Source organism: Salarias fasciatus, chromosome 6 (assembly GCF_902148845.1).
Source record: "Salarias fasciatus chromosome 6, fSalaFa1.1, whole genome shotgun sequence".
Lineage (NCBI taxonomy): Eukaryota > Metazoa > Chordata > Actinopteri > Blenniiformes > Blenniidae > Salarias > Salarias fasciatus.
Window position 1 is genome coordinate 24,705,093 of NC_043750.1, and position 23,995 is coordinate 24,729,087.

General features: G+C 42.8%; 1 protein-coding gene across 1 annotated transcript in view; it reads left to right on the top strand.

Annotated features, from left to right (window-relative positions):
• Nucleotides 1–23,995, top strand: part of grin2ab (glutamate receptor, ionotropic, N-methyl D-aspartate 2A, b) — a 113,989-nt gene that overhangs the window by 83,548 nt on the left and 6,446 nt on the right. Inside the window, exons 8-16 of the mRNA XM_030094105.1 lie at nucleotides 277–482; nucleotides 5,630–5,744; nucleotides 5,825–6,027; nucleotides 12,180–12,348; nucleotides 14,532–14,685; nucleotides 16,333–16,458; nucleotides 19,936–20,165; nucleotides 20,949–21,109; nucleotides 23,560–23,747. Coding sequence (XP_029949965.1) covers nucleotides 277–482; nucleotides 5,630–5,744; nucleotides 5,825–6,027; nucleotides 12,180–12,348; nucleotides 14,532–14,685; nucleotides 16,333–16,458; nucleotides 19,936–20,165; nucleotides 20,949–21,109; nucleotides 23,560–23,747 — 1,552 coding nt within the window. The remainder of the gene's footprint in view (nucleotides 1–276; nucleotides 483–5,629; nucleotides 5,745–5,824; nucleotides 6,028–12,179; nucleotides 12,349–14,531; nucleotides 14,686–16,332; nucleotides 16,459–19,935; nucleotides 20,166–20,948; nucleotides 21,110–23,559; nucleotides 23,748–23,995) is intronic.

Here is a 23,995-nt window from a genome sequence, read left to right on the forward strand (position 1 = left end):
ATTTTATTTATTTTTTGTTATGACAGTCGCAAGAGGCAGGCGACACCTGAGCGAGTCCGTCCATTTATGGACATTCAGTCTGTTCACACTTGTTTAATAGCCGGTTATGAAATATTTCAGGAATGACACTCGGATCCAATAAATCATCTGCCTGACACCTCTGAGAGATGCATATGGATGTTTAAAATCGGGGTATAACTGTCAAATTGAAGTCAAATTGAATCTCACACGCGGCGCGTAGCACTTCTGAGGTCTCTCCTCTCTCCTCCCTCTCAGATGTTCCCCCTGGGAATGATCTCTGTGTCCTATGACGACTGGGAGTACCCGCTGGAGACGCGGGTGCGGGACGGGGTGGGCATCATTTCCTCCGCCGCCACCGCCATGCTGCGGGAGAAAGGGGAGCTGCCAGAGGCCCAGAGCAGCTGCTACAGCACAGCATCAGACAGGAGCCCAGGGAAGCTCCCACCTAGTGCCCTGCGCAGGTGTGTGTGTGTGTGTGTGTGTGTGTGTCTGTATACGTGCATGTGTGATGAGTGCGAAAAGATCAAGGTCTAGGGACTTGCATAACTGTTTGTCTTTGTAGGTGAGTGTTCAGCAGCCTTACATAACACTTTTTTAATGTACTAATGAGAGAGAGAGAGGTGGAGGAGGGAGGGAGAGAGAGAGAGGGCGCGCGCGGAGATGACAGCGGAGTTAAACACTGTGATTTCTAATGACACTGAACACTATTAGCTGTTATGTACACGGCCGCTTGTTGTGTGAGCTCTCAGCGCCTCCTCGGCGGGTAGACAAAGGAGCGAACGTCAGTCAAACCGCCGCGGCGCCGCAGCAGCTCCGTGCTGACTTGAGCCCGAGCATGTGCCGGGGCTGCGCATGCAGCTCGCCTCACATCATGCCCGGACTCACTGTCATTAAGTCAGGATTAAAGTAGAATTTATGAGCTTTGTTCTCGCTCGCTCTCTCTTTCTTCTTACATGGCTCTGTGGGTGGCACATGTATGTTAGTAGGTGTGTGTGTGTGAGTGTGTGTGTGTGTGCGTATATGTGCACACATGCGAGCGTATGTACTCTTCTGTGAAGTCTCTGTGATGGGGATATAGTCAATTCCTTCAAATAAGAAGGGAGGACAAAGGGGCCTGTGCATGCAGATATGAGCTGAACGTCCACAGATGGAAATGCAGAGCTTCAGGACTGTCAGGGAGTTTTTTTTTCTTTTTTTCCTGCTGCATTTTTGCATAAGAGGCACACAGTGGCTAAATTATGGTTATGAATTCAGAAGTCTAAATAAAACTAACTAAAAACATGAAGGTCATGTTGCTTGGCTCTGCACATCAGAGATGACTTATGAGCTGCCTCATTAGAATGAGAGCCACCCCGTGTGATTTTCACCATTATGGTATTATAATCCCATTTTTCTCTCTTATTAGTCTATTACAATATATATCAAAGTGTATGCAATACTGCGGTTGTTGACAGGTTGATCCAATACGAGTCAGAGCTCCATTGTAACTTAAACCTTTTTTCTGAGCAGTCTTTATTCTCTCTGTCAGACGCACCTTGTTTGTCTCACTAACTTATTAGGTGGAATTTGCATATTTATCAAAACAACTGCAGCCAATTTTTGTGATAATAAACTGACAGGTTGGATTTCCCAACCCCGATTTGGGAAGTAGTGAGGCTGTGATCAGAATTCTGCATACATTAGTCTAGATACAATCTTGCCGCAGTGTGCATATAAACAGTGTGAGGTGGAGAGGAACGGGACAACATAATCTGACATTTAAAAGACCGTATCCAACCTATTGGATCCTCTGCCATTTTTGCCTGACTAGAATTAATATCTCATACTCAAGTTCAGCATGTTTGGTCTCCACAATAGTGCAGGTTTTTTGACAAAGGTTTGTCCTTGTAGAAAAATTCAAAAGGTTATTCTTTTTGATGGAACCAGTGTACCATGCAAACCCCCCAAGCTGTCACTTTTCCTCTGAAAAGATGCTCCATGCCATCTTACGGAATTTGGAAAAAAAGCCTTTCCTTCTTTTCTTTCGTCAAACATTTAGAACCGTGGTCACACAATGGCAACCCGAGTTATTAGGCTAATAGCTGTGAGAGAAATGCTCTGCTGTAGTTGAGGGATCAGACTGTCAGGAGATGATTCTGTGATTCAATACACTGAAACCTTTACTGAATTTCTAATGGATGTACATAATTTTGACTACAGTTATTCCCAGCTCACCAAACCCCTTGTTGATGTAGCTGTTTATTTAGAAATCACTTGGAATCACAGAATAGCATGACGTGCATACATATTCATGTCAATATGGAGTCATAGAAAATAGATTTTGCAAATTCTTCATGTCACAAAAACATGCCAGCCTCATCCATTTAGATCAAAAAGTTTTTCCTTTTTTATTTTTTTTTTTTCCTAAAAACAGTAACAAACCTGAAATAGGAGGAGACAGGGACTTCCCAGAATAGACTGCAACAGTGTTTCCGCTGTATGTATTCAGCCGTGGCAATGCACTGTGACAAGGGCATCACCTGCTGCACCGTGAAGATTTTTCAAACACAAAAGTAGATATTTGCCCTGACGTGCCACTAATCGTCAGAACCACTGTGATCTATGACAAAGGCAAGTTCGATAATAGAGCACAGAAATGTCGCCAATGTGTAACTTCGCAGGTTTATATTTAATTATTTGTGTTTGCTGAGAGAGAAGGTATCCCCACAGCAGGGCTGTTTGGTATTTTTGCAGTGCCTGCATGTGAGGGAAGCAGGGACCTTTTATTTACTCTTTCCTCAGTGTGAGCCGGGGCTGCTTTGAAAGAGCACAAGCCCGCGCTTCCCAGTCTTTGTAAAAAATCAGATGATTAATGTAGCTCTCCGTAATCCAAAGTCCAACAACAATGTTTGTTGTGTGTTGACTGTATTAGATCTACTGCGAAACAGATGAAGTGAAGATTCCACCTGTTTGAACTGCAGTGTAATTACCAGAGGATTCACTTGCAGGGTGCATGCTAAACAGGAGTTCAGTCATTCTCCACATGCAGTGACTTCCTGTTGCAATACCTGCATTTATGCATGACTCCTTCAGCACATCTTATAATCAAAAGATTGCTCCTACTTTTAGAATAATAACAACGTAAGTCTGCAACTTGCTAATAGATTTGTGGTATGGAGTAGCTGCGCTTTGCTCTGAAAAAGAAAAAGAAGACAATAAAACGTGAAAGTAAATCAAAGCAAAATGACATGCTTGGTTGAAGCCAACGTGCAATAAAGGGTTTTAAGAATGGTTTTCGTCAAGCAGTCTGTCTGATCACAGAGAGGTAAGTCGTTTGCTAACTTTTTAGCGTCCACAGAGACGACTCCGTTTCCTCTGAGATTCGTCTTAAACCTCGGTACGTCCAGCAGCAGCTGATGAGCCCTCCTGAGACACCAAGCAGGAGCGAGGGGATGAAGGGATGAAGCAGCTTACAGAGGCTCTTCTTGCGTGGACTGTGTGGCTTCCTTTCACAATTCACAGACTTGCGTGTTCGTTTACCTTTCCGTTCATCCATCCATCCACAATATCGCTTTATCACATTTTGTGATGGGGAAGCTCAGTGGAATATTGGTGAAAGCAGAATACACCATGAGGGGGCACGCACTGAGTGACACATTACATTCACACCTACAGAATCTCACCGATTAATCGCAAATATATATGTTTATGGCATGTTTATGGGCTATGGAGTACTCATAATTACTCCATGCATGCCAAGGAAAAATACAGTCCTGCTCACCATTACTGGCACACCTTAATTTTTGCATTAACAGTACAATATCTTCAGAAATAAACAGAAATCTATTAAATTTATCGGGTCTGTTTAGCTGAGTATTTTAGCAAAGAAATTAGTTTTTTCAACTCATAAATTCAGAGAACAAACAGGAAAAACATCATTTTCAGCAATAATGGCACCCCTCTTTTGCAATTACTTCAAGCTCTTGAACATTTGCAGGGCTCTTTTCCCCAATGGCAGGTTTCAGCTCACCACAAAGATTTTCTGTCGGACTGACATTAGGGCTCACCGCCGGCCATTTTAAAACAGTCCTTTTTTTTCCCCTTTTCAACCATTCCTGTGTGTTTGTATGTGTGCTTCGGTTCTCTGTCTTGTTGAAGAACCCGTGATCTTTAACTGGAGCCAAGTTTTCTCCCATTGGGGAGGACATTTTGCTCTAAAAATCCTTTCATAATTCTCTGATTTCATGATTTCTGTGATACTGTCAAGGCCTGTTGTGCGAGATTCAGCTAAGCAGCCCCAAAGTACTGTATTATGGATCCTTTCATACTAAGATAAAGTAGTTCAGGTAAATATTGTATCATCTTGTGTATGCTAATAATTGCTCTTCCAGTGTTCTCAGAAAGCTCCTTTGTCTTCATCATTGTGACAAAAGGAGCAGGGAATAACAGGAGGCTTTTCAAAACACAGAAGTCATCATTCATTGGCTAATTCGTGTCACATGGGCACAGACAATTTGTCACAGGTAATTCTCATTTGTGTTTTAAAAGATGAGTCACAATGTATTTCCATTCTGAGTTACAGTGAATGGTTCCATTATCGGTGGCACGGCAAGCTTTCCATTGTTAATAGTTTTGAATTGCTGTTTATCATTTGCTCTTTTGTTTAAAACACAAGTTCTCTATGGAAAAAAAAAGCTTTATTTTTTTCGCAAGGTATTTCACGTCATGTATTTAAGCTTCATGGGTACCAATAATCTTTGCATATAAATTCATCCCAATTCCAAAAATGTGTATCGAGCAGATTTTTTGCTTTTGAAGTATTCTCTTGCAGTCAGGTCTTATTTCAGCTGCATAACATCATCCGATAAACAGTGTTTGACACGGTGTCAAAATGAATCCAACCATTTCTAATGAAAGAGAAGACAAAGCATCGAAGAAAGAGTGTTTTCTGTTTCGGGCAGCTGCAGTCCCTCCTGTGATTTGGGTCTTTTTATTAAACTTCCTGAGACAGTCCCTCCCCCCACCGCTTGCCCCCTCTCAAAGGGAATTCATACTATTATGTCAGTCTTAACACTCAGAACACCCTCGCCTTCTGAAAATTGTTTTACTGGAGTGGAGCGTATTCCTAATCCCATATCACTGCATGCGATACTGGTTGATTTACTCCTCTCTGCTGCCTCACTTTAGTGAGTGTGTGAATGTTTCAGCAAAGGATCTGTTTGCGTATGCAGGATAGCTTTAGTGAGTAACAGAGTGAGGGCAGCCTTGTTGCACCAGTGACTTGTCTCTCAGGCGTATATCTGTGGAGAAATCAATGCAGAATGTTGATGGGTGAGATATGTGGCCTCTGACTCTTTCCCTCCTACACACAAATAGTTGCACACACACACACACACACACACTCACACACACACACACACACACACATACTGTACACACGCAGGGGTGTGCGCACTCACAGTGGGTGAAGACAGCGTTTATTTGAAGTGGATACTCTTCCAGTGATTACAGAGTGCTTAACTTGTTATTTCAAATGTAGCTGCTCTTGTGCACACATGCAAACATGAACAGATGCAAAACAGCAGCTTCCTACCCTCATTTTTTTCCCCCTTTTTCCCTTGTGTTTCAGACATATGATGCACGTGTGGAATGATGGCCGAGATTTGTCCTTTACTCCAGATGGCTACCAGGCCAACCCCAAATTAGTTGTCATCGTCCTGAATAGTGAAAGGAAGTGGGAGAAGGTAACAAATTTGGGCAAACGAGTGAGGAATCTCAAAAAAGTGATGATTGGAGCTGATTTTCTGTGTTTACACACGCACAGATGGGGCGCTGGGAGAACGGGACGCTGTCGCTCATGTTCCCAGTGTGGCCCAGGTATAATTCCTACGGGGACGAAGATGCAGATGAGAACCACCTCTCCATCGTCACTCTGGAGGAGAAGCCTTTCGTCATTGTTGACAATGTGGACATCCTCACCGGCACCTGCATGAGGAACTCCGTCCCGTGCCGCAAGCATGTCAAAGAGTAAGTACACAAACACCTTCAAATAAATCCTCCTCAGATGTGCACACACAACGGCTTGAAGTCCATAGTTGGAGAGGATAAAGACGTCAATAAACATTTGAAAGGAACCATAAAGATGCTGTGAAACACATAAATCGATCTCTTGCTGCCTCTGTGTTTACTGTACATCTAACAGACCAGTATGATCAAATGTATTAGCAACCAACTAATAAAAAGGAAAAAAAAAGAATTACTTATATCATCTACAAGAGTATTTTATTAAGTATTTGTGTACATTCATGTACTCTTATTATCAGTGTTAATGCCTTTCCTTGTATAAATGTCTCTTGAAATAGCTGCATGATAGAAGTCACTGATCTGTCCATTGATCTACAAGCTCGAAAATAGAGAGAGCATTATTCTGAAAGGAAGCTACGGTGTTATTTTAAGTTACAACTGCATATAAATGGACACAAATGCTTCCCTGTTGGAGAGGCTTTTTTTTTCTGTTTCAACACTCCAGTGTCCCCCCTGTGAGTTTCACCTGTGTCTGCTCGCTGCTCAAATGAACTCTGAAGCCATTTGACAGCTGCACATTTACAACTATCACAGAAAGCTTCGTGTGACCTCAACTTCAGGTGTTGAAAGAACTGCAAAATGATTTGAATTTCTTTTCGATAACCTGTGAGCTCAAAGGATTCTCGATCTCAGGAAGGCATTTCACACCCACATTTAGGTCCTCTATAGTCTCCATGCGTTCGCTTTTCTTTTTCTTTGCTGAATGAAAGCCCACCTATATAAACAGTCTCAATCTGTCTGACAGCGAAATTGTCAATCCGATGCCCTTCACTCTTCGTTTTGTCTTATACAAGGATCTACGTCGGGCCCACTCACTTTTCACTTTATGTAACTATCGTGACTCAACATTTGTTTGTTCTCCAAACCCAAAACCAAATGTTTGTAGCTTGTGTCTCAGTACATGCGTTCAGCACTGAGCTCGCCACCTCAGTGGTGCATGTTCCAGCTGTACAGGAGGAGAATACTTGCTCTCCACCTTGACAATCCACTCATGAGTAGTTGTGTTCTTTGTGGGTGTTGTACCAGTGTAAAACTCCTCTGTCGGAGAGACACACATACAAGAGTAGTTCTCATTTGGTTCATGGATAATCAGTTCTGTCAGCATTAATAATTAATTGCTTTCTGTTGCTGTCAGCTCACTAATGCCAATCTGTCAGTGCACTTCATTTTTTATTCCATCTTCTACTGTAAATACAGCAAGTGAGGCCCAGTGTGGTTTTATTGTGCCATTACTTCATTTTGAGCAGTGTTTTATTTCAGATGTTGTGAGCATGTAGCTCATTTTAAATACTGCAATTACTAATTAGTAATGCTGCTTACTGTGTTCCCCTGTAATGCACATTGTTTATGGATGCAGAGATTCTGCTCCGATCCCATTTCAATAATAGTTCCCTTTGAAAAACCAATTATGTGTCGTATGAGTTGTGCAATGTCAAGCATCCCTCTTTGTTTATTGTTTTTTCTTTCTTTTTTTTTTTTCAGTTATTTGAATCCCAGTCAGTTTTCGACGCAGCGGCTGCTGTCGTCCCTTGGTCCACAGACTCAAGAGACATGACACAAGCTTAGAAAATGCATAAAACGCTGATCTGAGATAACAGCGATTCCATATTAGCGCTTTCATTCCAAGCACAACGACACAAAAACAAAGAGTTCCAGTATGATCAGTGATGTAGTAGAACTAAGAGGTATTTTATGTTTCCTTTCAAAAGGAAGATGCCGTTTGATTCTCTAATTGCTTGAGGTCATTTTTTTTTCCACGCAGATGATTCTTGAAAAATGGCTGTGAGGGGGAGGAACTGTTCATGAATTGAGAAGTGTTTCACATGATTTTGTATTTGACCAGAAATTAAATCAACTGCAGGAGATAATACAGCTTGCTTTGATTAGAAAAAAAGAAAACCTTTAGGACTTGTGCAGGGAACCAGCATAATCGCTTGTTTGTTGCAGTGATGCAGATGTGGTATAAACGCTTTGAGTCCAGTCATAATGAGATATTCTGCACTGCTCTATATCTTGAATTTGCATTTTGAAACCTGTTGATTTAAATTTATGAACTGCAAAATGACCAAGGGTTATTTTTTCATTGAGAATTTGTCAGTATGAATGATTCTGTGTTTTAGTCACAAAGAGATTTGAAGATATCACATTGGAGTTTCAGTTCAGCAATTCTTTGGCTTGTTGAAGTCAGAGGCAGTGAGATGCCTCATCTGCACAAAAATGTAATTGACTGGTTTACCAGCTTATTAACTCCAGCTTTGTTCATAGGCAAATACTTATCTTTTAAGCAGCTCCAGTGAGCAACGGGTTAGCATGGAGTGAGTGGGAAACAGAAGTATGATGCTGGCTATTCAAAATGTGTATTTGATGCGCGTCCTCCGTATATGTGATCTGGAAAGAAATGTTAGTTTAGGTTTTCTGAGAAGAAGCTGGAGATGCTACACTTGTTCTAGGAACACAGATGCAAAGGCATTGTAAAGTTGTTCGGCCTTCGTCATTAACAGAATGGTGTTTTCTGTTCTCCGGAAAAACCCTCAACTGACAAACAGATTAAAACAATCGGGGATCAGGGGGAAAAAATCAGTTGCAGCTCCAACTCATGAAGCTTAGAAAAGCTTTAAAAACCCAGTTATTGCCTCCGTATCATCGATGACAACCAGCATTCTGGTCAGCGCTGAAGCATTCAGGCTCTTATCTGTGTCCAACTTCAGCTCAGTTCAAGTATCACGTTTCAGAACGTCAAACCCCCGCCTGGAGGCAGAAAATAAAGAGACGCTGCATGTGGGATGCAACCCAACCTTCTGTCATTTCCCTTCGCAGTAGCGGCTGCTCGCACCAAACCGGGCTCTTAAAGTATTCTGTTCAGCAGCTCGAGGAACCCTCCAGAGTGCTGCAGCGTGCCCTGTCATCAACCTCCCCAAGTTCTTCTTCACCCCCCCCCCCCCCCCCCCCCCCCCTCCCGCCTCACGCTCCCCGTCCACCTCAGCCCCACCCCCACCCCTCCCTTCCCTCCCCGCTGGCTGCCGGTGGCTGTTCACATCAAATTCTGAGCGCCGGTCCTGGCATTCAGGGCTCCTCGGGGAGCCATGCGCCCATATCTGCAGGCTACGGTCTATCCGTACTCGCCAGCTTGTGCTCTGTGCTCTGCTACAACCGGCCACTTAGCTCTGGGCTCCCCGCGGCACCTCCGTCATCGTTTCACCTGGCCTTGACTCCTCTCCCCGCTGCTCCCCAATAGTGAAATGTCCTTCCCACTCCAGAAGGGACGGCGGATTTACCCCACGTCTTCTTTTATGAGAAGGGAAAAAAAAAGCCTCTTTACCGTGAATATCTTCACTCCCTGTACTCTCCTCACTCTGCACCTGCTGTTTGAAAAACATCTCTCGTAGCTGTTTGCCTAAATTCTTCCCTTCTTATTTTTAGCATGCGTTTATCTGGCATCTTGTTTGGATCTCAGAAATGATTCGTTATCTTTTATCAGCACTCCTGATAACGCTATCAGCTAATGGAACGGAAATGTTTCACAAATTCATACTTTCTCTGCTTTGCTACTTCATCAGAGTAATTATTTTTTTATTTATAGATGCAGCAGTTTCTTTTTATTTTTTCCCCTCCGAACCGCTCACGAGCTGGCTGCAGATATTTCACTTTCTCCGAGGCTGAAATGGTGGTGGGCTGAATTCAAATCCTCCGTTGCGTCTTATTTCAAAATCATTTAACGACAGAATAACTGCATCTTACAGACAGTATATACAGCTTTATTTTATCTTTGATCATTTGTATTTCCTATATTTCTGTTTTTGATCAAGGTTTTTCACAGCTCTGAACGGTTCAGGGTGTTTTCTCCATGTATGACAGCCCATCAGGAGGCTTTAGAGCCTCCACTCAACGGCAGCACGTCAAACAATACAATGAGCTCTTCTCTTTGAAAGAACTTAAAAGGCATTATTGTTGTGGCTGAAATATGTTGCAGGTCTTTCTTGAGTGTGTAAACAATACCGAGATACCTCACAAATAGTCACTGAGAGTAAAACTTTCTCAAAGAAGCTGCACTTCGAATCTTTGACATTGCTCCAATTATCTGTGTGTGTGGACAACTCAGGAAGAGCTCAACAAGAAAAGGCAGAAAAGACTTTTGCTAATTTTTATAATTTATTGTCTGCATTCATCTGTGTGTATCTATTTGTAAATATCTGAACATTAATCGTAAGTGCTGCAGTTTTTTTCTTGTCTTTATTGTGCTTCTGGTTGATTACAGTCCTTTTGAAACTGTCCTCCTTGTGAGTGACAGCATTGTTACCATGAACAATTTTAAGCAGACAGCAGCAAATTGAATTTGCTCAGCACCGCCATTAGAGAAGGGTAGCAGAGGATAAAGACAGGTTAGGACCATCATCGCCAGCCACAGGGGAAGTGCAAAAAACTCTCACCTGTAATTACTCTCTTTGAAGATTTATTTTGCTACTTTAATGGAGAGAATGAGTTACATTAAAAGACCTTGTCTCAGATGGCCACGGAGGAGGCAGGCCGGCAGGACGGAGATGCATCACAACAAGCGCTGGGATCAGCCGCGCGAGGCAGGGACAATTAGATGACTAAATCACCTCCCGTGGAAAGTTGAGCTTGTGACCTGACCCGCCATGTCTCAGCTTTCCTCTGAAGCGGCCGTGACTGTTCACGTCTTGAGCGGGTCACTAATGTATTCCGGGCCGTCGTTCGTGTTTTGTGTTGATGCGATTGTCCATCCATGTGTCCACGTATGTGCATCCAGCCATCCATAAAGGCTACATTTGCCCAGTCACTACTTCCATTTTATTTGTTTGTTGTTACAACCGTTCAGCAGGGATCAAAAAAGATGTATGTGGAAGTGTATGCGCCTGTGTGTGCACTTGTGTGTGTGTGTGTGTGTTTACACAGTGACATAAGGACACAGTGAGGGCTCAGCTGGGAGGAACTAATGTATATCGTATGTATGCATTAAAACACCTGGGGCGCATAATGTACATACGCATGCTGTATGCATACTGTGCTTTTTCTTCTGGCATACACACACACGTGCGCGCGCTCACACACACATATTATGCTTCACCACAGATCCAGTTGACTGCTCTTAAAAGATATTTTATGTTTGATGTTTCACGTCTTTGACAGTTGATCTCTTTGCTCCCTCTCTCTCTCTCTCTCTCTCTCTCTCTCTCTCTCTCTCTCTCTCTCTCTCTCTCTCTCTCTCTCTCTCTCTCTCTCTCTACTAAATCCTCAGTTCTTCCTAAGCTTCCTCTTGAATTGGAGTTAGCTAAAATGGTAGGCGAAAAGGTCACAGAGTTACCGTTCCGATCCGATCTATACATGCCTTATCAAAGATGGCTGACATGGGAGCCGGATTAAGTATTGATGAAAATGCATTTGCCGTTACGGTTTAATAGATTATGAGAATCATTTGATCCAACAATTCAGTTTAGTTCAGTGCTCCGGGGTCCTCTGGGACGGCTGTCAGAAAAGTTTACTGAAACATCGGTTTCCATTCTCTGCATCTTTGGTGTGCGGCTGCGTTGTGTGTAGGTACGCCGTGAGTTTTGGAGGAGTAGCTCCTTACGGGCAGGAGCAGGGAAACGGAGGCAGAGAGAGAGAGAGAGAGAGAGAGAGAGAGAGAGAAAGAGAGAGAGAAAAGGACACAGAAGAGAGACGAGGAAAGGACAGCTGATATTTTAATCATGTGGGTTGGTTGTTCTGTAGAGCCGAGCTCTATTTAAAGCCCGGCAGCATCTGCTCAGTACCCCTGTGTTTTCATCTGGTTTGGTTTGCTGGCACTGAGGGAAACACACAAACTCACTCGTGCACACACACACACACACTTTCTCACACTGTACAAGCTCGCTCTGCCCTTTAGCAGTATTTATGGTTACTCTGCACTGTCATAATTCTAGTTTTACAGTTTGATAGAACCAGCAGATGTGGAGCGAGGAATCAGTGTGCACAGATGCAATCGCACTCCGCACATTCGACCGTACATCACTGAAATGTCCCCTGTTGTAAAAATTAAAAAAATATGGTCTAATTGTGTTTGTGCATGTTTGTGTGTTTATGACTTGATGCTACAGTAACAGCACTTCGGGAGGCGCCTATATCAAACAGTGCTGCAAAGGTTTCTGCATTGACATCCTTAAGAAGATAGCGAGGAACGTGAAGTTCACCTATGACCTCTACCTGGTCACCAACGGGAAGCACGGGAAGAAGATCAACAATGTCTGGAATGGCATGGTTGGAGAGGTACAGCCCTCCTTCTTTCTTTTTCTTCTGGATGGCATTACCTGTTTCTGCAAGCATTGAAATCACCAATATTTAAAAATTGCTGTATTAAATATCTTCTTTTATTTGACAGTATCGCTAAAGATTAAAAGGGAGCTCTTAAGTTTGGAGTAGTTTTTCCATGATGTAGAGTCAAAGGCGATCATGTCTCAGACCCCCATTTTTCATCCCGCAGCCCCATAATAAAAAAGCACTTTCTTCAAATGGGACGTCTTCTCGGGAACCTCAGACATAGAAAGAAAGTCTGACACAAGCTGATATCAGCTTCTATAAACTGAGCTTTTAAAGCAGTGTAAAACCCTGCCTTTAAACTGGTGAAACTTCTCTTTTCTTTTTTTTAATAGATTGGCCATGTTTCATATGAGCGTCACAGCATCTTAACTTTTTATATATAGTTCTTGAATACCAAAAAAGTAAAGGTCCCTTTCACTTGTAAGTCCAGTACCAGCTCACAGAGAGAAATAAATTATAACATTTATTAAAATTTTAAAGACAATGAAATGTTCACAAAGGCCTTACAGTGATAACACGTCATTACTGATCCTTATATTTCACATAGTAACAATATTTCACATTTTTATTCAAAGGATCTTTCTTTTGACTGTATGTTTTCATGATAAAGGTGCACTCATAGCACCAAGCATAAAACTAATTAGAAAAAAGGTTCAGATTAGTGGTCTAATTACCCCTTCGGGGCTTGTTAGGTATCATAGGGTGGCCTGAGGCTTTGCCTACTCCGAGGCTGTCACACTTAGATTTGCACATGTCAGAGAAAACCAAGAATGAGGCATTTTCTTAAATTAACAGCAGAGTTTAGCTGGAAATGAGCCCAGTGCTTTTTTTGGAAGGTTCCTGCTTTTGCGTGGGTGAAGTAAGAGTTAATGTTCCTAGGAAATGCGGAAGGCGAAAGGAACAAAGTCTGGGAAACACTAAGACAGAAATCAAAGATCGCAAGCTTTGTGTTTGAATGCTCTGAACAATAGAGCGATGGATTCCCAGGAAAAGGCTATTTTCATTTTGATTTCATTACAGTGGACATGAAGTCAGCCCTCATGGCATTGGCTCAAGCAAACACATTGAAACCTTATGTATGTGATCGAATGTTTTCCAGTATCCTGCAGCTACCAAAGAAGTATAGGTCTCATTTTTAAAGTAGACTCGGTGACTTCAAGTCTTGTCGGATTATGTTGGTTTGTTGTGCCACAGCAGCAGTGTGGTTCATGTGGGATTGACTGAAAATAAACCACAGTTCCAGTGTTCACTGTAATGAAAGGACACTGATGTCTTTCTAATAGTTTTTGGACAATGATGAAGCCCTAGGGCACAGAGGAAAATCAGGCTTTGGCCGCGCGAACAGAATAATTAGTGGGATCAGTTCATTGTCTGGACGGTCATTTCATGGGGTTTGTTAAATGAAAAACATGGAGCACTGCCAGCTTTATCCTATAAAATCCACAAACAGCGACTCAAGTATCTGAAAATGTGTCACCCTGTCACTGAAGCTCAAAACACAGAGACTGCACGGTCTTTTTGACTCCCTGCGGTGAATTCAGGTTCACTGGCAGGATAGCTGGAGGCTCACTCAATCATTATCATTCATCTTTTCTGGAAATGAGTCATTCAGTCACAGACTAAATTAGAGCCAAGCGCTGTCACAGTAAAACCCTCAAAGGTTGAGCATGAACCATCAGATAATGGATCTTGACAATATGATCCATAGATCGTGGGAATGTTTATGAGAGCGGATCGCTAAGAAGCCTTCAGACAATTACATCTAAGGAAACATAACATTTGACTACATACTAAAAATGACGTCTTTATGAGCGCAATGTCCGCGTGTCGGAATACATTTAGACACCGAGAAATGGTGGCAGTCTGAAGAAGACAGTCCAATTCTTTCTCTCCATCTGATATGGTCGGAGATGCCCTCCAACTCTGCCTGACATTCTGTGTTGTCCCCTCAGCCGCTGTGATCTTTCAGGTCCAAAAAGAGAAAGAAAAAAATGAAAAATGGAAGAACGAACCAAATCCAGATCGCATGATGCTGTTCAAATATTGACTGAGCTCGCTGTATTTATTCCAGTACGTGTTTGCAGTGTGGGTCGTGCAAAAAATCCAACAGTGTTACTCTCTCTGCTTGCCAGGTTGTATACAAGAAGGCAGTGATGGCCGTCGGATCGCTGACCATCAACGAGGAGAGGTCAGAGGTCATTGACTTCTCCGTGCCCTTTGTGGAGACTGGCATCAGCGTCATGGTGTCACGTAGCAACGGGACTGTCTCTCCTTCTGCCTTCCTTGGTAAATCCGCCCTTTTTTCCGTCTTCTTCAACCATGAATTGTTCAGTTTCAGGCTTTTATTTTTTTCTTCGTATTTCTCCATCCGTCCCCCCAGCGAGCTGCGGCGGAGTAAGTGGGAGGTGCTTACATATTGGCAAAATTCTGCACATAAAATGGAATATTTTATTCAGACAATATATGCTGGCCAAATTCCACTTGTACTCTGACTTTATCTGGGCCTCAACACCCTAAGCACATTAATATTTCTACCAGAGCAGAGGAAGTGGAGCGTGCCAGCTGTTTTTTTTTTCTTTTTTTGTTTTGTTTTGTTTTTTCAAAGTCAGCTCAGACAAAGCACTCTGGATACACACCTCTCTTTCTCCTCTTTCCTCTCATTCTCTCCCTCACTCGCACAGATGACTTGAAACTGAAGCGCTTATCTGTGCTTGCCTAATGTCTCGTATTGTCATTGGAGCGAGGCAGGGAGCGAGGGGATGTATTGGACCATGCGTGTGTTGGTTCCTGTGTATCAAGTCATGTGTCAGTATGCGTGTGTGCAAGGATGTAAAAAAAAAAGAAGAAAAAGGAAAGTGTGTGTGGTCCCGCACCGATACTTCAAGATGTTTCTGTATGGAGTCAAAGATGTGTGGAGAATGAATGTGCTTTGGCCGTATGTATGTTAAGGGGTGAGTGCTTTGAGCGCGTGTGTTTATATTGGAGCTTATTGTATGATTGTGCGATTGCGTACGTGTGTGTGAGAGAGAGAGAGAGCGAGCATGTGTGTGTGTGTGTGTGTGTGTGTGTGTGTGTGTGTGTGTGTGTGTGTGTGTGTGTGTGTGTGTGTGTGTGTGTGTGTGTGTGTGTGTGTGTGTGTGTGTGTGTGTGTTGAGCCTGGGCCAGGGTATCAGTGACGGTTCAGTATCTCTCGCACTCATATTAGAGGCACCTCAGCGCACAATCTCTCAGGGTTGGCTAACCCTGGCAGTCACATACTTATACATACAGTGAGACACACACACACACACACACACACACACACACACACACACGTGTACGATTTGTCTGGGTTCAGCATCTCTGGCACTCATCCTTCTCCTCCGAACTGCTGCCCTGCTACATACAAACCAAACACATGCAGACCTACACACACACACACACACACACACACACACACACACACACACACACACACATGTGCACAGACACACACACATGCCCACAGCAGGACACATCAGATCACTTGGAGTTTGATTCTTCTCCCTCTCACTCTCTTTTTCCCTCCCTCCTTCTCTCCCCCTTCCCTCCACCATCTCCCCCGCCCCGGGCCTCTCCCTCTCTCAGCTCTCATCCAAGGGAATAATGAGAAATATGGAAATGTGCTCCGTCAAACTCTCTGTGACTAACTCCCCCCTCCGCCTCTCTCGCTCTGTCTGTCTCCCTTTCTCCCTTCTCTCTATTTCTTCTCTGTCATGTTTTCCTTGCTTTATCCCCCCCTCGTCCCTTTTGTTTTTTGCTACTCCTCCTTTATTTCCTATGAGTCTGTCTCCCCTTTTCTCTCCCTGCCCCTCACTTTTTATGAGTCTCCTGCTCTTTCGCTTTTTGTCTCAAATATTCGATTCCTCTTAAACTCTCTCCCTCTTTTTCTTATCTCCATCTCCCTCCTCTCAGAGCCCTTCAGTGCGTCTGTTTGGGTGATGATGTTTGTGATGCTGCTCATCGTCACAGCCATCGCCGTCTTCCTCTTTGAGTTCGTCAGTCCGCTGGGCTTCAACCGCAACTTGGCCCAAGGCAAAGGTAGACTTACACGCACGTTGTCGGGAATATCACACCGATTGTTTCTCCCAGGAGCAAGAAGCTTAAATCTAAGTCCCCCCCCCGAAGCGATAGAAGTGACCTATTATTACCCCGCCTTCAGACAGTTCAGGTAATGTTAGACAGCATTAGCATTTCCCTCCTGAAGCAAGTCACCCAAACTGTAGTCTGAGGCATAACTCGGTGTTGCCCTGGTGGCTGTGAAAAGGTGTTTTATTTTGGGTTCACACCAAACAACACTTTGACTTCATTGAACATTTAAATGAGCTAAAGGCCAGCCTGTTTCATTCCTTCCAGCACTTCTCAGTGTCGTTCGATAAATCTTTACGTTTGCTTGTTTACAGTTTTTCACTGATTGAAGAATAAATGCCAATAACGGGAATTTTTTTTTTTTTTTTTTTTCCAATATGACTTTATTTTTAATCAACACACACTTTCTCCTTTCGGGAAAACAATGTGCTTGAGAGAAGTTGGATATTTCGGGCAAGTAAAATGATTAATTTTCTGGCAGAAAGCTCCCAGCTCCCTGGGAACTTGCTTATTTTTCTGAGCATCTGTAGACTATTACCTCTTTGAAGTGTGTACCTTAAAGGGCTAGTTTGTATTATTTAAAGTACACTTGTGTGAAATGCTTACCCTTGATGAGCGCAATGTTTTTAGTAGACACGCACAGTTGGCTGACTTTAAACAGAACTGCAGATTAATGCTGTTGATATATTTTGCAGTGTTGGTTGCTGTTTAGTCCCTTAAAAATCACCAGACCCATTTATAAAATCAGTTGCATACCTGACAAAACAGGGCTTATCTCTGTGTGACAGTCAGATTTAGGGTCAGCAAGGGGTTAATTTGGATCACTGTGCGGTTTTACTGCCTTGTCACTGTGGATGTAAGAGTCACCAGCATCTGTCATAGTGCTTCCCTATTCTGATTTTATTTGGTGGATGGAATAAAAAAAAAAAAAGTGCCCGGTTTATGTTGGAATACTCATGGTAAGCTTTGGGTCGCTCCAAGGAAAGGAGTTTTGTTTGCACATGACTGTGCACAGTGTGATATGTTAGCGTCAAAAGTGTTTTAATGTAGTTTTTCATACAGTTCGCCTTTACTGCTGACTGTGGTGCTGTGATGGATGAAAGAGTCTGTTTTGGGTTTTTTTTTTTTTTAAGAGAGAAAACAATGTCAGTTTTCAACCATTGTTGATGTAAATGAATTCCTCTTTAAGCAGTGAACTTCTGCAGCTTCAGTTTCGGTAACTCTTATCATCAGCTGCTTTGATTCTTCCACCGAAACGCTGAATCATCTTCAGATGTTAAAACTTGCTGTAAGGAGCAGAGTGTACAGTTATTTCTGTTGAAATGTAGGGAGTGAAGATTCTAATGCATACAAATACTTGAAAAATCTACTTAAGGGAAGTTAATTTATTTGCACAAGCATGGAAAAGTAATGGACTGTCCTCTACTCTATAGCAATAGAATAGTTAAGTGTTCCAGTCTGGATAGGATGTAAATTGACACTAAAACAATAAAAGTGTCAAAGTGTAAAAGCCAGATGGCCAGACTAACCCTCATCAAGTTCATCTGACTAAGCCTGAATTCATAGCTTAGTTTTCTTCCTTCAGTCTTTAAAGTGGGCTTTGAGGTCACATAAAAAGGTTTAAAACAATTAAAGAATACTAACTAAAAAGGAGGTGGCGTACACCTGACAAAGGTTTTGCATTTGTTAATGAAGGCCGCAACATTGACAAGAGAAATAAGTAATGCAGTTTTTTCTTCATCAGAAACTGCTGTTTCACGCAAATATCACCCATAAATTATTCTATATAAAGCACGTATCTTGGGTTTTCCTTTCGACAGCTATACCGAGTTCTGTTGCTGACTCCTGTCCACCAAAGTATATTATGCTTTGGTGTCAGCACAGCTGCCTCCTTTTCAAATCTGAGGATGCCTTGACTCCATTTACTGCGGAAAACACACTGACTACAGATTAGCACCTCATTTAACCCCACCTCCAAAAATCTGAACTCTCCCTTTAAATATGAAGCTACAGTCTGCTTCTGTTAGTGTAGCTTAGCACAACGATTAGATTTAGTGGAAACATTAAGCCTGGCTCTTTCTGACGGGAAAGAAATCTGCCTGCCAGCACCTTTGAACCTGACTATTTATTTTGTTTGCTGAGGCATAAACCAGAGAGTGTGTTGTTATGAGGGTTGTTTACCAGAGCATTTCTTCAGTTCTGAGTATTTCCATAAGGCATAGTCTGCCAGGCTGGCTGTTTACCTCTGTCTTTATTTTAGGCTAAGATAACAAGTTTGTGACATTTGTTTTACTTTTACAATGTATATGTATAGGCAATATCAGTTTTTCATCTAAAATTCAGCCCCCCAAAAAATATAAGGAGTGTATTTTCCTGAAATGTCTGCAGTTCCCTTCTGGCTTGCAAATAATTTCAGGTGGAAAGCTTCACAGACATCAAACCAAAGCAACAAAAACCTTACTGAATCAAATCTGCAGTTTGCAAATTAGTTCTTGTCCCTGCGTTGTGCTGAACCTGCTGACTGGAAGTCTTCGGATGCTCAATAGTCTGTAAGCAACATCTCAGTGGCTGCTAATGCTCTTCTTTTCTCTGCAGGTCATTCGTCTGAAAGACACAGTTTTACTCAGTTTTGTCTGTAAATGGAAAATCTATTCAGTCAGTAGACGTCCATTTACTCAGTGCATTTGTTTATGGGATTTGATTTGGCCCGAAGAAGTGTCGGCCTCCACTTTCTAATTCATAATTCTTCTCATCTGACCGAAATGTCCGTCGGCGATAATAATTGTTCCAAAATGTGCAAGCTGTGGGCATCAATAAAAATTAAAGCCAATAATACTGTCACATTTTTCTGTACAATGTCACCCCTCTGATCCTATTAAATTAAATAGTCTTTCTAATACACAGCACTTGTTGGACAAATTAACAGCTACATCATGTGCAAAAAAATGAACAATTCTTCACTCTGGCGATTAAAGGATGCATTTACATTTTCCTTTCAAATGTAGTTTCCTAATTGGAAAAATGATGGTATGTCTCAGATGCTCAGGTTGTGTCAGGGAGGGCACCCGGGGTAGAGCTTGTGCCAAATTAAACATGCAGATTAAACATGCAGACCACATAGAGAAGGGGCGAGAGCAGTCTCTCTCAAAAGATGTGTAATGGTTTGCAGACAGTGGAAAGATCTTAAATGAATCTTTCAAGGTTCTTTTAGTCTGTAGTTGGCAAAAGTAAGGAGGGAATTTCAGGGATTGAAGAGTAGAATTTATATGTGATTGTCATCCTCTCACTATCAGCTGAAAAAGTGAGTCTCAGGTCTCATACTTCTTCACCTTACTCGGTTCTGCAGCTCATAATCCTTTTTCACCTCCTCTCTCTTATCGCTCCCTCTGCTATTCTGCCTCTGTTTTTCTCTCTCTCGCTCTCTCTCAGACCCGCACGGCCCATCATTCACCATCGGTAAGGCCATATGGCTGCTGTGGGGTCTGGTTTTCAACAACTCTGTGCCTGTTCAGAACCCAAAGGGCACCACCAGTAAGTTCATCGTCTCGGTGTGGGCCTTCTTCGCCGTCATCTTCCTCGCCTCCTACACTGCCAACCTGGCCGCCTTCATGATCCAGGAAGAGTTTGTGGACCAAGTCACTGGACTGTCTGACAAGAAGGTGGGACTGCACACATGTGGACACACACACAAACACACACACACACACACACACACACATACACACATGCAAACAGAAGAAACTTAAGGCATTCACAGCCAGGGTTGCTCTTGTAATGGATGCCAGCCCTGCGGCCAGACAGGACTCTCTGGGGAGCGCCCTTGGGTTTCAACAGCACAACCCCTCTGGCCGTAGCTGTCACCACACTAACACTGCCAGCACACACACACACACACACACACACACACACACACACACACACACACACACACACACACACACACACACACACACACACACACACACACACACACACACACGCATGCACGCTTCATAGATCAAAGGTGTGTGTGTGTGAGCGCACGCGTGCATGTGCATGCACATTTTTCTTCCGTGTGTGTTTGCGTATGTGTGTGTGTGTGTGTAGTTTGCAGAGGCTGGCAGTGTCAGCAGAACACCAGCCAGTCTTACGCTAGACTGGACACACAATGATGATGACTGATGAGTCCACTCCACTGTCTCCTCCTTTCTCCTCCATCTCCTCCTGTCATTCTCCATGCTTACCTCCCCTCTCCTCCTCATGCGTTCCTCCTTAACTTTCACTCTCTTGCTCCATTTCCTGCTCAGACTGCTCGACTCTGTCCTTCTTACCCTTCTCTCATTCACACTTTTTTGAGATGTTTTTGTCTTTTTTTTTTTTTTTTGTACCTATTTCATGTTGTAATTTCCTCTTTTCCTATTTCCTCGTCTTATTTTTTGCTATCTTCACTTTTCTCCCGACAGTTCCAGAGTCCGTACTCATACTCCCCTCCCTTTCGCTTCGGGACGGTCCCCAACGGCAGCACTGAGCGCAACATCAGGAAGAACTATCCCGATATGCATCAGTACATGACCAAATACCATCAGAGCGGCGTCCAGGACGCGCTGGTCAGCCTCAAGACTGGGTACGCCGAACTAGTCAAGCCGAATCACATCAAGTTGAGCTTTATCACACCTGAGGGGGTGTTTCTGTTTGCAAACAACACGTATGCTGAAGAACATGTGAAAATCAACAGCGACAACAAAGAGCCCTTGCATCGCACAGACGCCCGGCCCCATGGGGCCCGGCAACTAGCTTATGCTAAAACGCCGCTGTAACAGTGCTGAGTGTGTCTCTGTCACTGATGGTAAAATGCAGACGCTGTCTGCTCGAGCTCATTATAGAGTCTTGTTGCTGCTGGAAAGAGGAAGCTGCCAAAACAGGGAGCGCGTAATTTGTTGTTGAGTTTTCTACCTTTATTCCTCCTACTGCACACACACACTAATGGAAGGATGGTTGCAGTTCTTTTATTTGTTCATTAGTTTTGTGCGCTTTGATCTTTTGGGTATTTTCTTCAAGCATAATTTTACTTTTTGCTTTTCCCCCCTTTCGGAAATAATTACTTTATTGATACTCCATTTCAAATAGATAGGTTTTCTCCCATCTCATATATTAGGCTTTGTTTACACAACATCAAAACTCTATAATGAATGTGCTCAGCAGAATCATCAGAACTTCGGCTGCATTCTTTGGCAAAACTGGCTGTTCCTGAAAAAACAATAAACACAAATCTTTGCAAGTTGTTTTGACAGAAAAATGCAAAATGCTCGTGAGCTGGAATAAAATTCCAGTCCAGTCGTAAATACATTGAGATGAGGGATGCACGTTTGAAATGCACTAGATCATTTCATGAATTTGTATTCCTCTCTAATGCTGGCCACAGTGAAATGAATGAACGCTGATTTGAAATACTCTGTGCATCAACAAAATGCATTCCATCACAGGAACAGATAGACCATTATGGGCACGTATCTAACATTTAGGTCACCAGGGTGTGTTAATCTGATTACATAAAAACCATTTTCTCTTTATAATGAAGTTAATAACCGAATTTCCAGGTTCAGGGAATGTATCCATGTAGGATGGAGGTTGTAGTTCTTGGTAGCATTGTGTTTCATTCACCATTCATCAAGCTTTTTTTTTTCTGCTGAACTCAGATGTTGCCACCTCACTTTGGGGGATTTCTGTGTCAGATACAAATTAGCGCCCCCTTCGGTCTGAATGCAGCTTGTCATGCCAGAATAATGACAAAACCTGCAAGTGGAAGAAAAAAAAAGAGAGAGAGAGTGAGAGAGAGAGAGAGAGAGAGAGAGAGAGAGAGAGAGAGAGAGAGAGAGAGAGAGAGAGAGAGAGAGAGAGAGAAGTACAGGCTGGCCTGCATTTGTGGAAATATGTACTGGGCTGTCAAAATGACTATAGAGGACTCTCAGGCACAGCCCAAGTCCAAATCTGGTTTGCATGTGGAATATTAGCTCCGAGAAAGCCAAGCGATGCGATTAATATAAAGGGGCTGTTTGTGGGTCTGGGTAATACTGTTACATAACATTAACATAAAGAAAAAAAAAATCTTAATAATCGCAATATACCATGTTTACAGTAGCGACACTGTAACTGAATTACTTTTTGCAGAAAAAACTGAAGTGACTGATTACCAAGAAGAATGTAGCAATATGATTACTGAGATTTCTGCTCATTATTTATATTCCGTGTGAAAACAGTTGAAGACTCACAAAACCGCTGCCTGTCTTTAGTGCTAATACACTGACTGAGTGGTTACTGTTTCACTAAACTCCTGATTACCACATAGGAAGAGTCCTCACTGTTTCTGAGTCCTCCTGACAGCAACATGACGAGTGTCCTACTTTAATTTACATGAGCTTGTGTCCACAATACTTCTGATGTATTAGCAGCCTTAAATAAAGCTTTAGCTGCTGGAGCTGCTGGAGTCAGTGGTTTATCTCATCTGCTTTAGTGCTGTTGTCTTCTCCTTTAAAATCACTTTTTTGTGTGTGTTTGTTTTTTGCTTTATTTATTCAAGAACAAACAAACAGATTTTAGAGTATCTCACTCCAGCTAACTAATGCGTTAGTCATTAGAATGATCCACAGAGTGCTGACGGCTCCGTTAATGTGTCTCTACTACGTGCATATAAATAATACAGGCCTGAGCAAGCCAAATAAAATGCAAGAGCTATATCACCAAGTAACAAAGTATTGACAATAAAAAGTTTCGATCACTTGTTAGACATGGGAAAGTACATTTTTCGTTCCAGATCACATTCATGAAATACTTTTCAAGACTGAAGGAGCATATGCTTCATCTTTTCATTTGCATGTGTGATGATGACTTTAAAAAGAAAAGTTGTCAAAATATCAACCTTTCATACCAAACTGTTTGAGATTGCTTTTTTGTGTTGAAAATTATTTGTGTAAATTTGAGGAGAGGCCTGAGTTGGTAAAATTCTTTACTCCTTTCTGTGCAGGTTGATCATATTGTGAGTCTTGGTCTCCATAACACTGTGTACTTGTCGAATAGAAAACTGGACGCTTTCATCTACGATGCTGCAGTCCTGAACTACATGGCAGGCAGAGATGACGGCTGTAAGCTGGTGACCATCGGGAGCGGTTACATCTTCGCCACCACAGGTTATGGCATCGCCCTGCAGAAAGGATCTTACTGGAAGCGCCTCGTGGATCTGGCCATCCTGGGAATCATAGGAGATGGTAAGAAGTTTTGAAGTTCTTGATTGCCGTAAGTTTTAAACTATTGTAGGCATTTCGTATTAGAACTACTGCCCCACTGCTTTCCCCTGTCCCCCTCCCCCAGAACTCACCCTCTCTCCCTCTTCCCTTTGTCAGAAAGCTATCAGGGGCTAGTCTTAACACACCATTTCATCATCATTACTCTCTGTGGGTTTGCGCATGTGTGTGTGTGTGTGCGCGCGCGCAAGTGCTCACCGTGTCCCGTTATG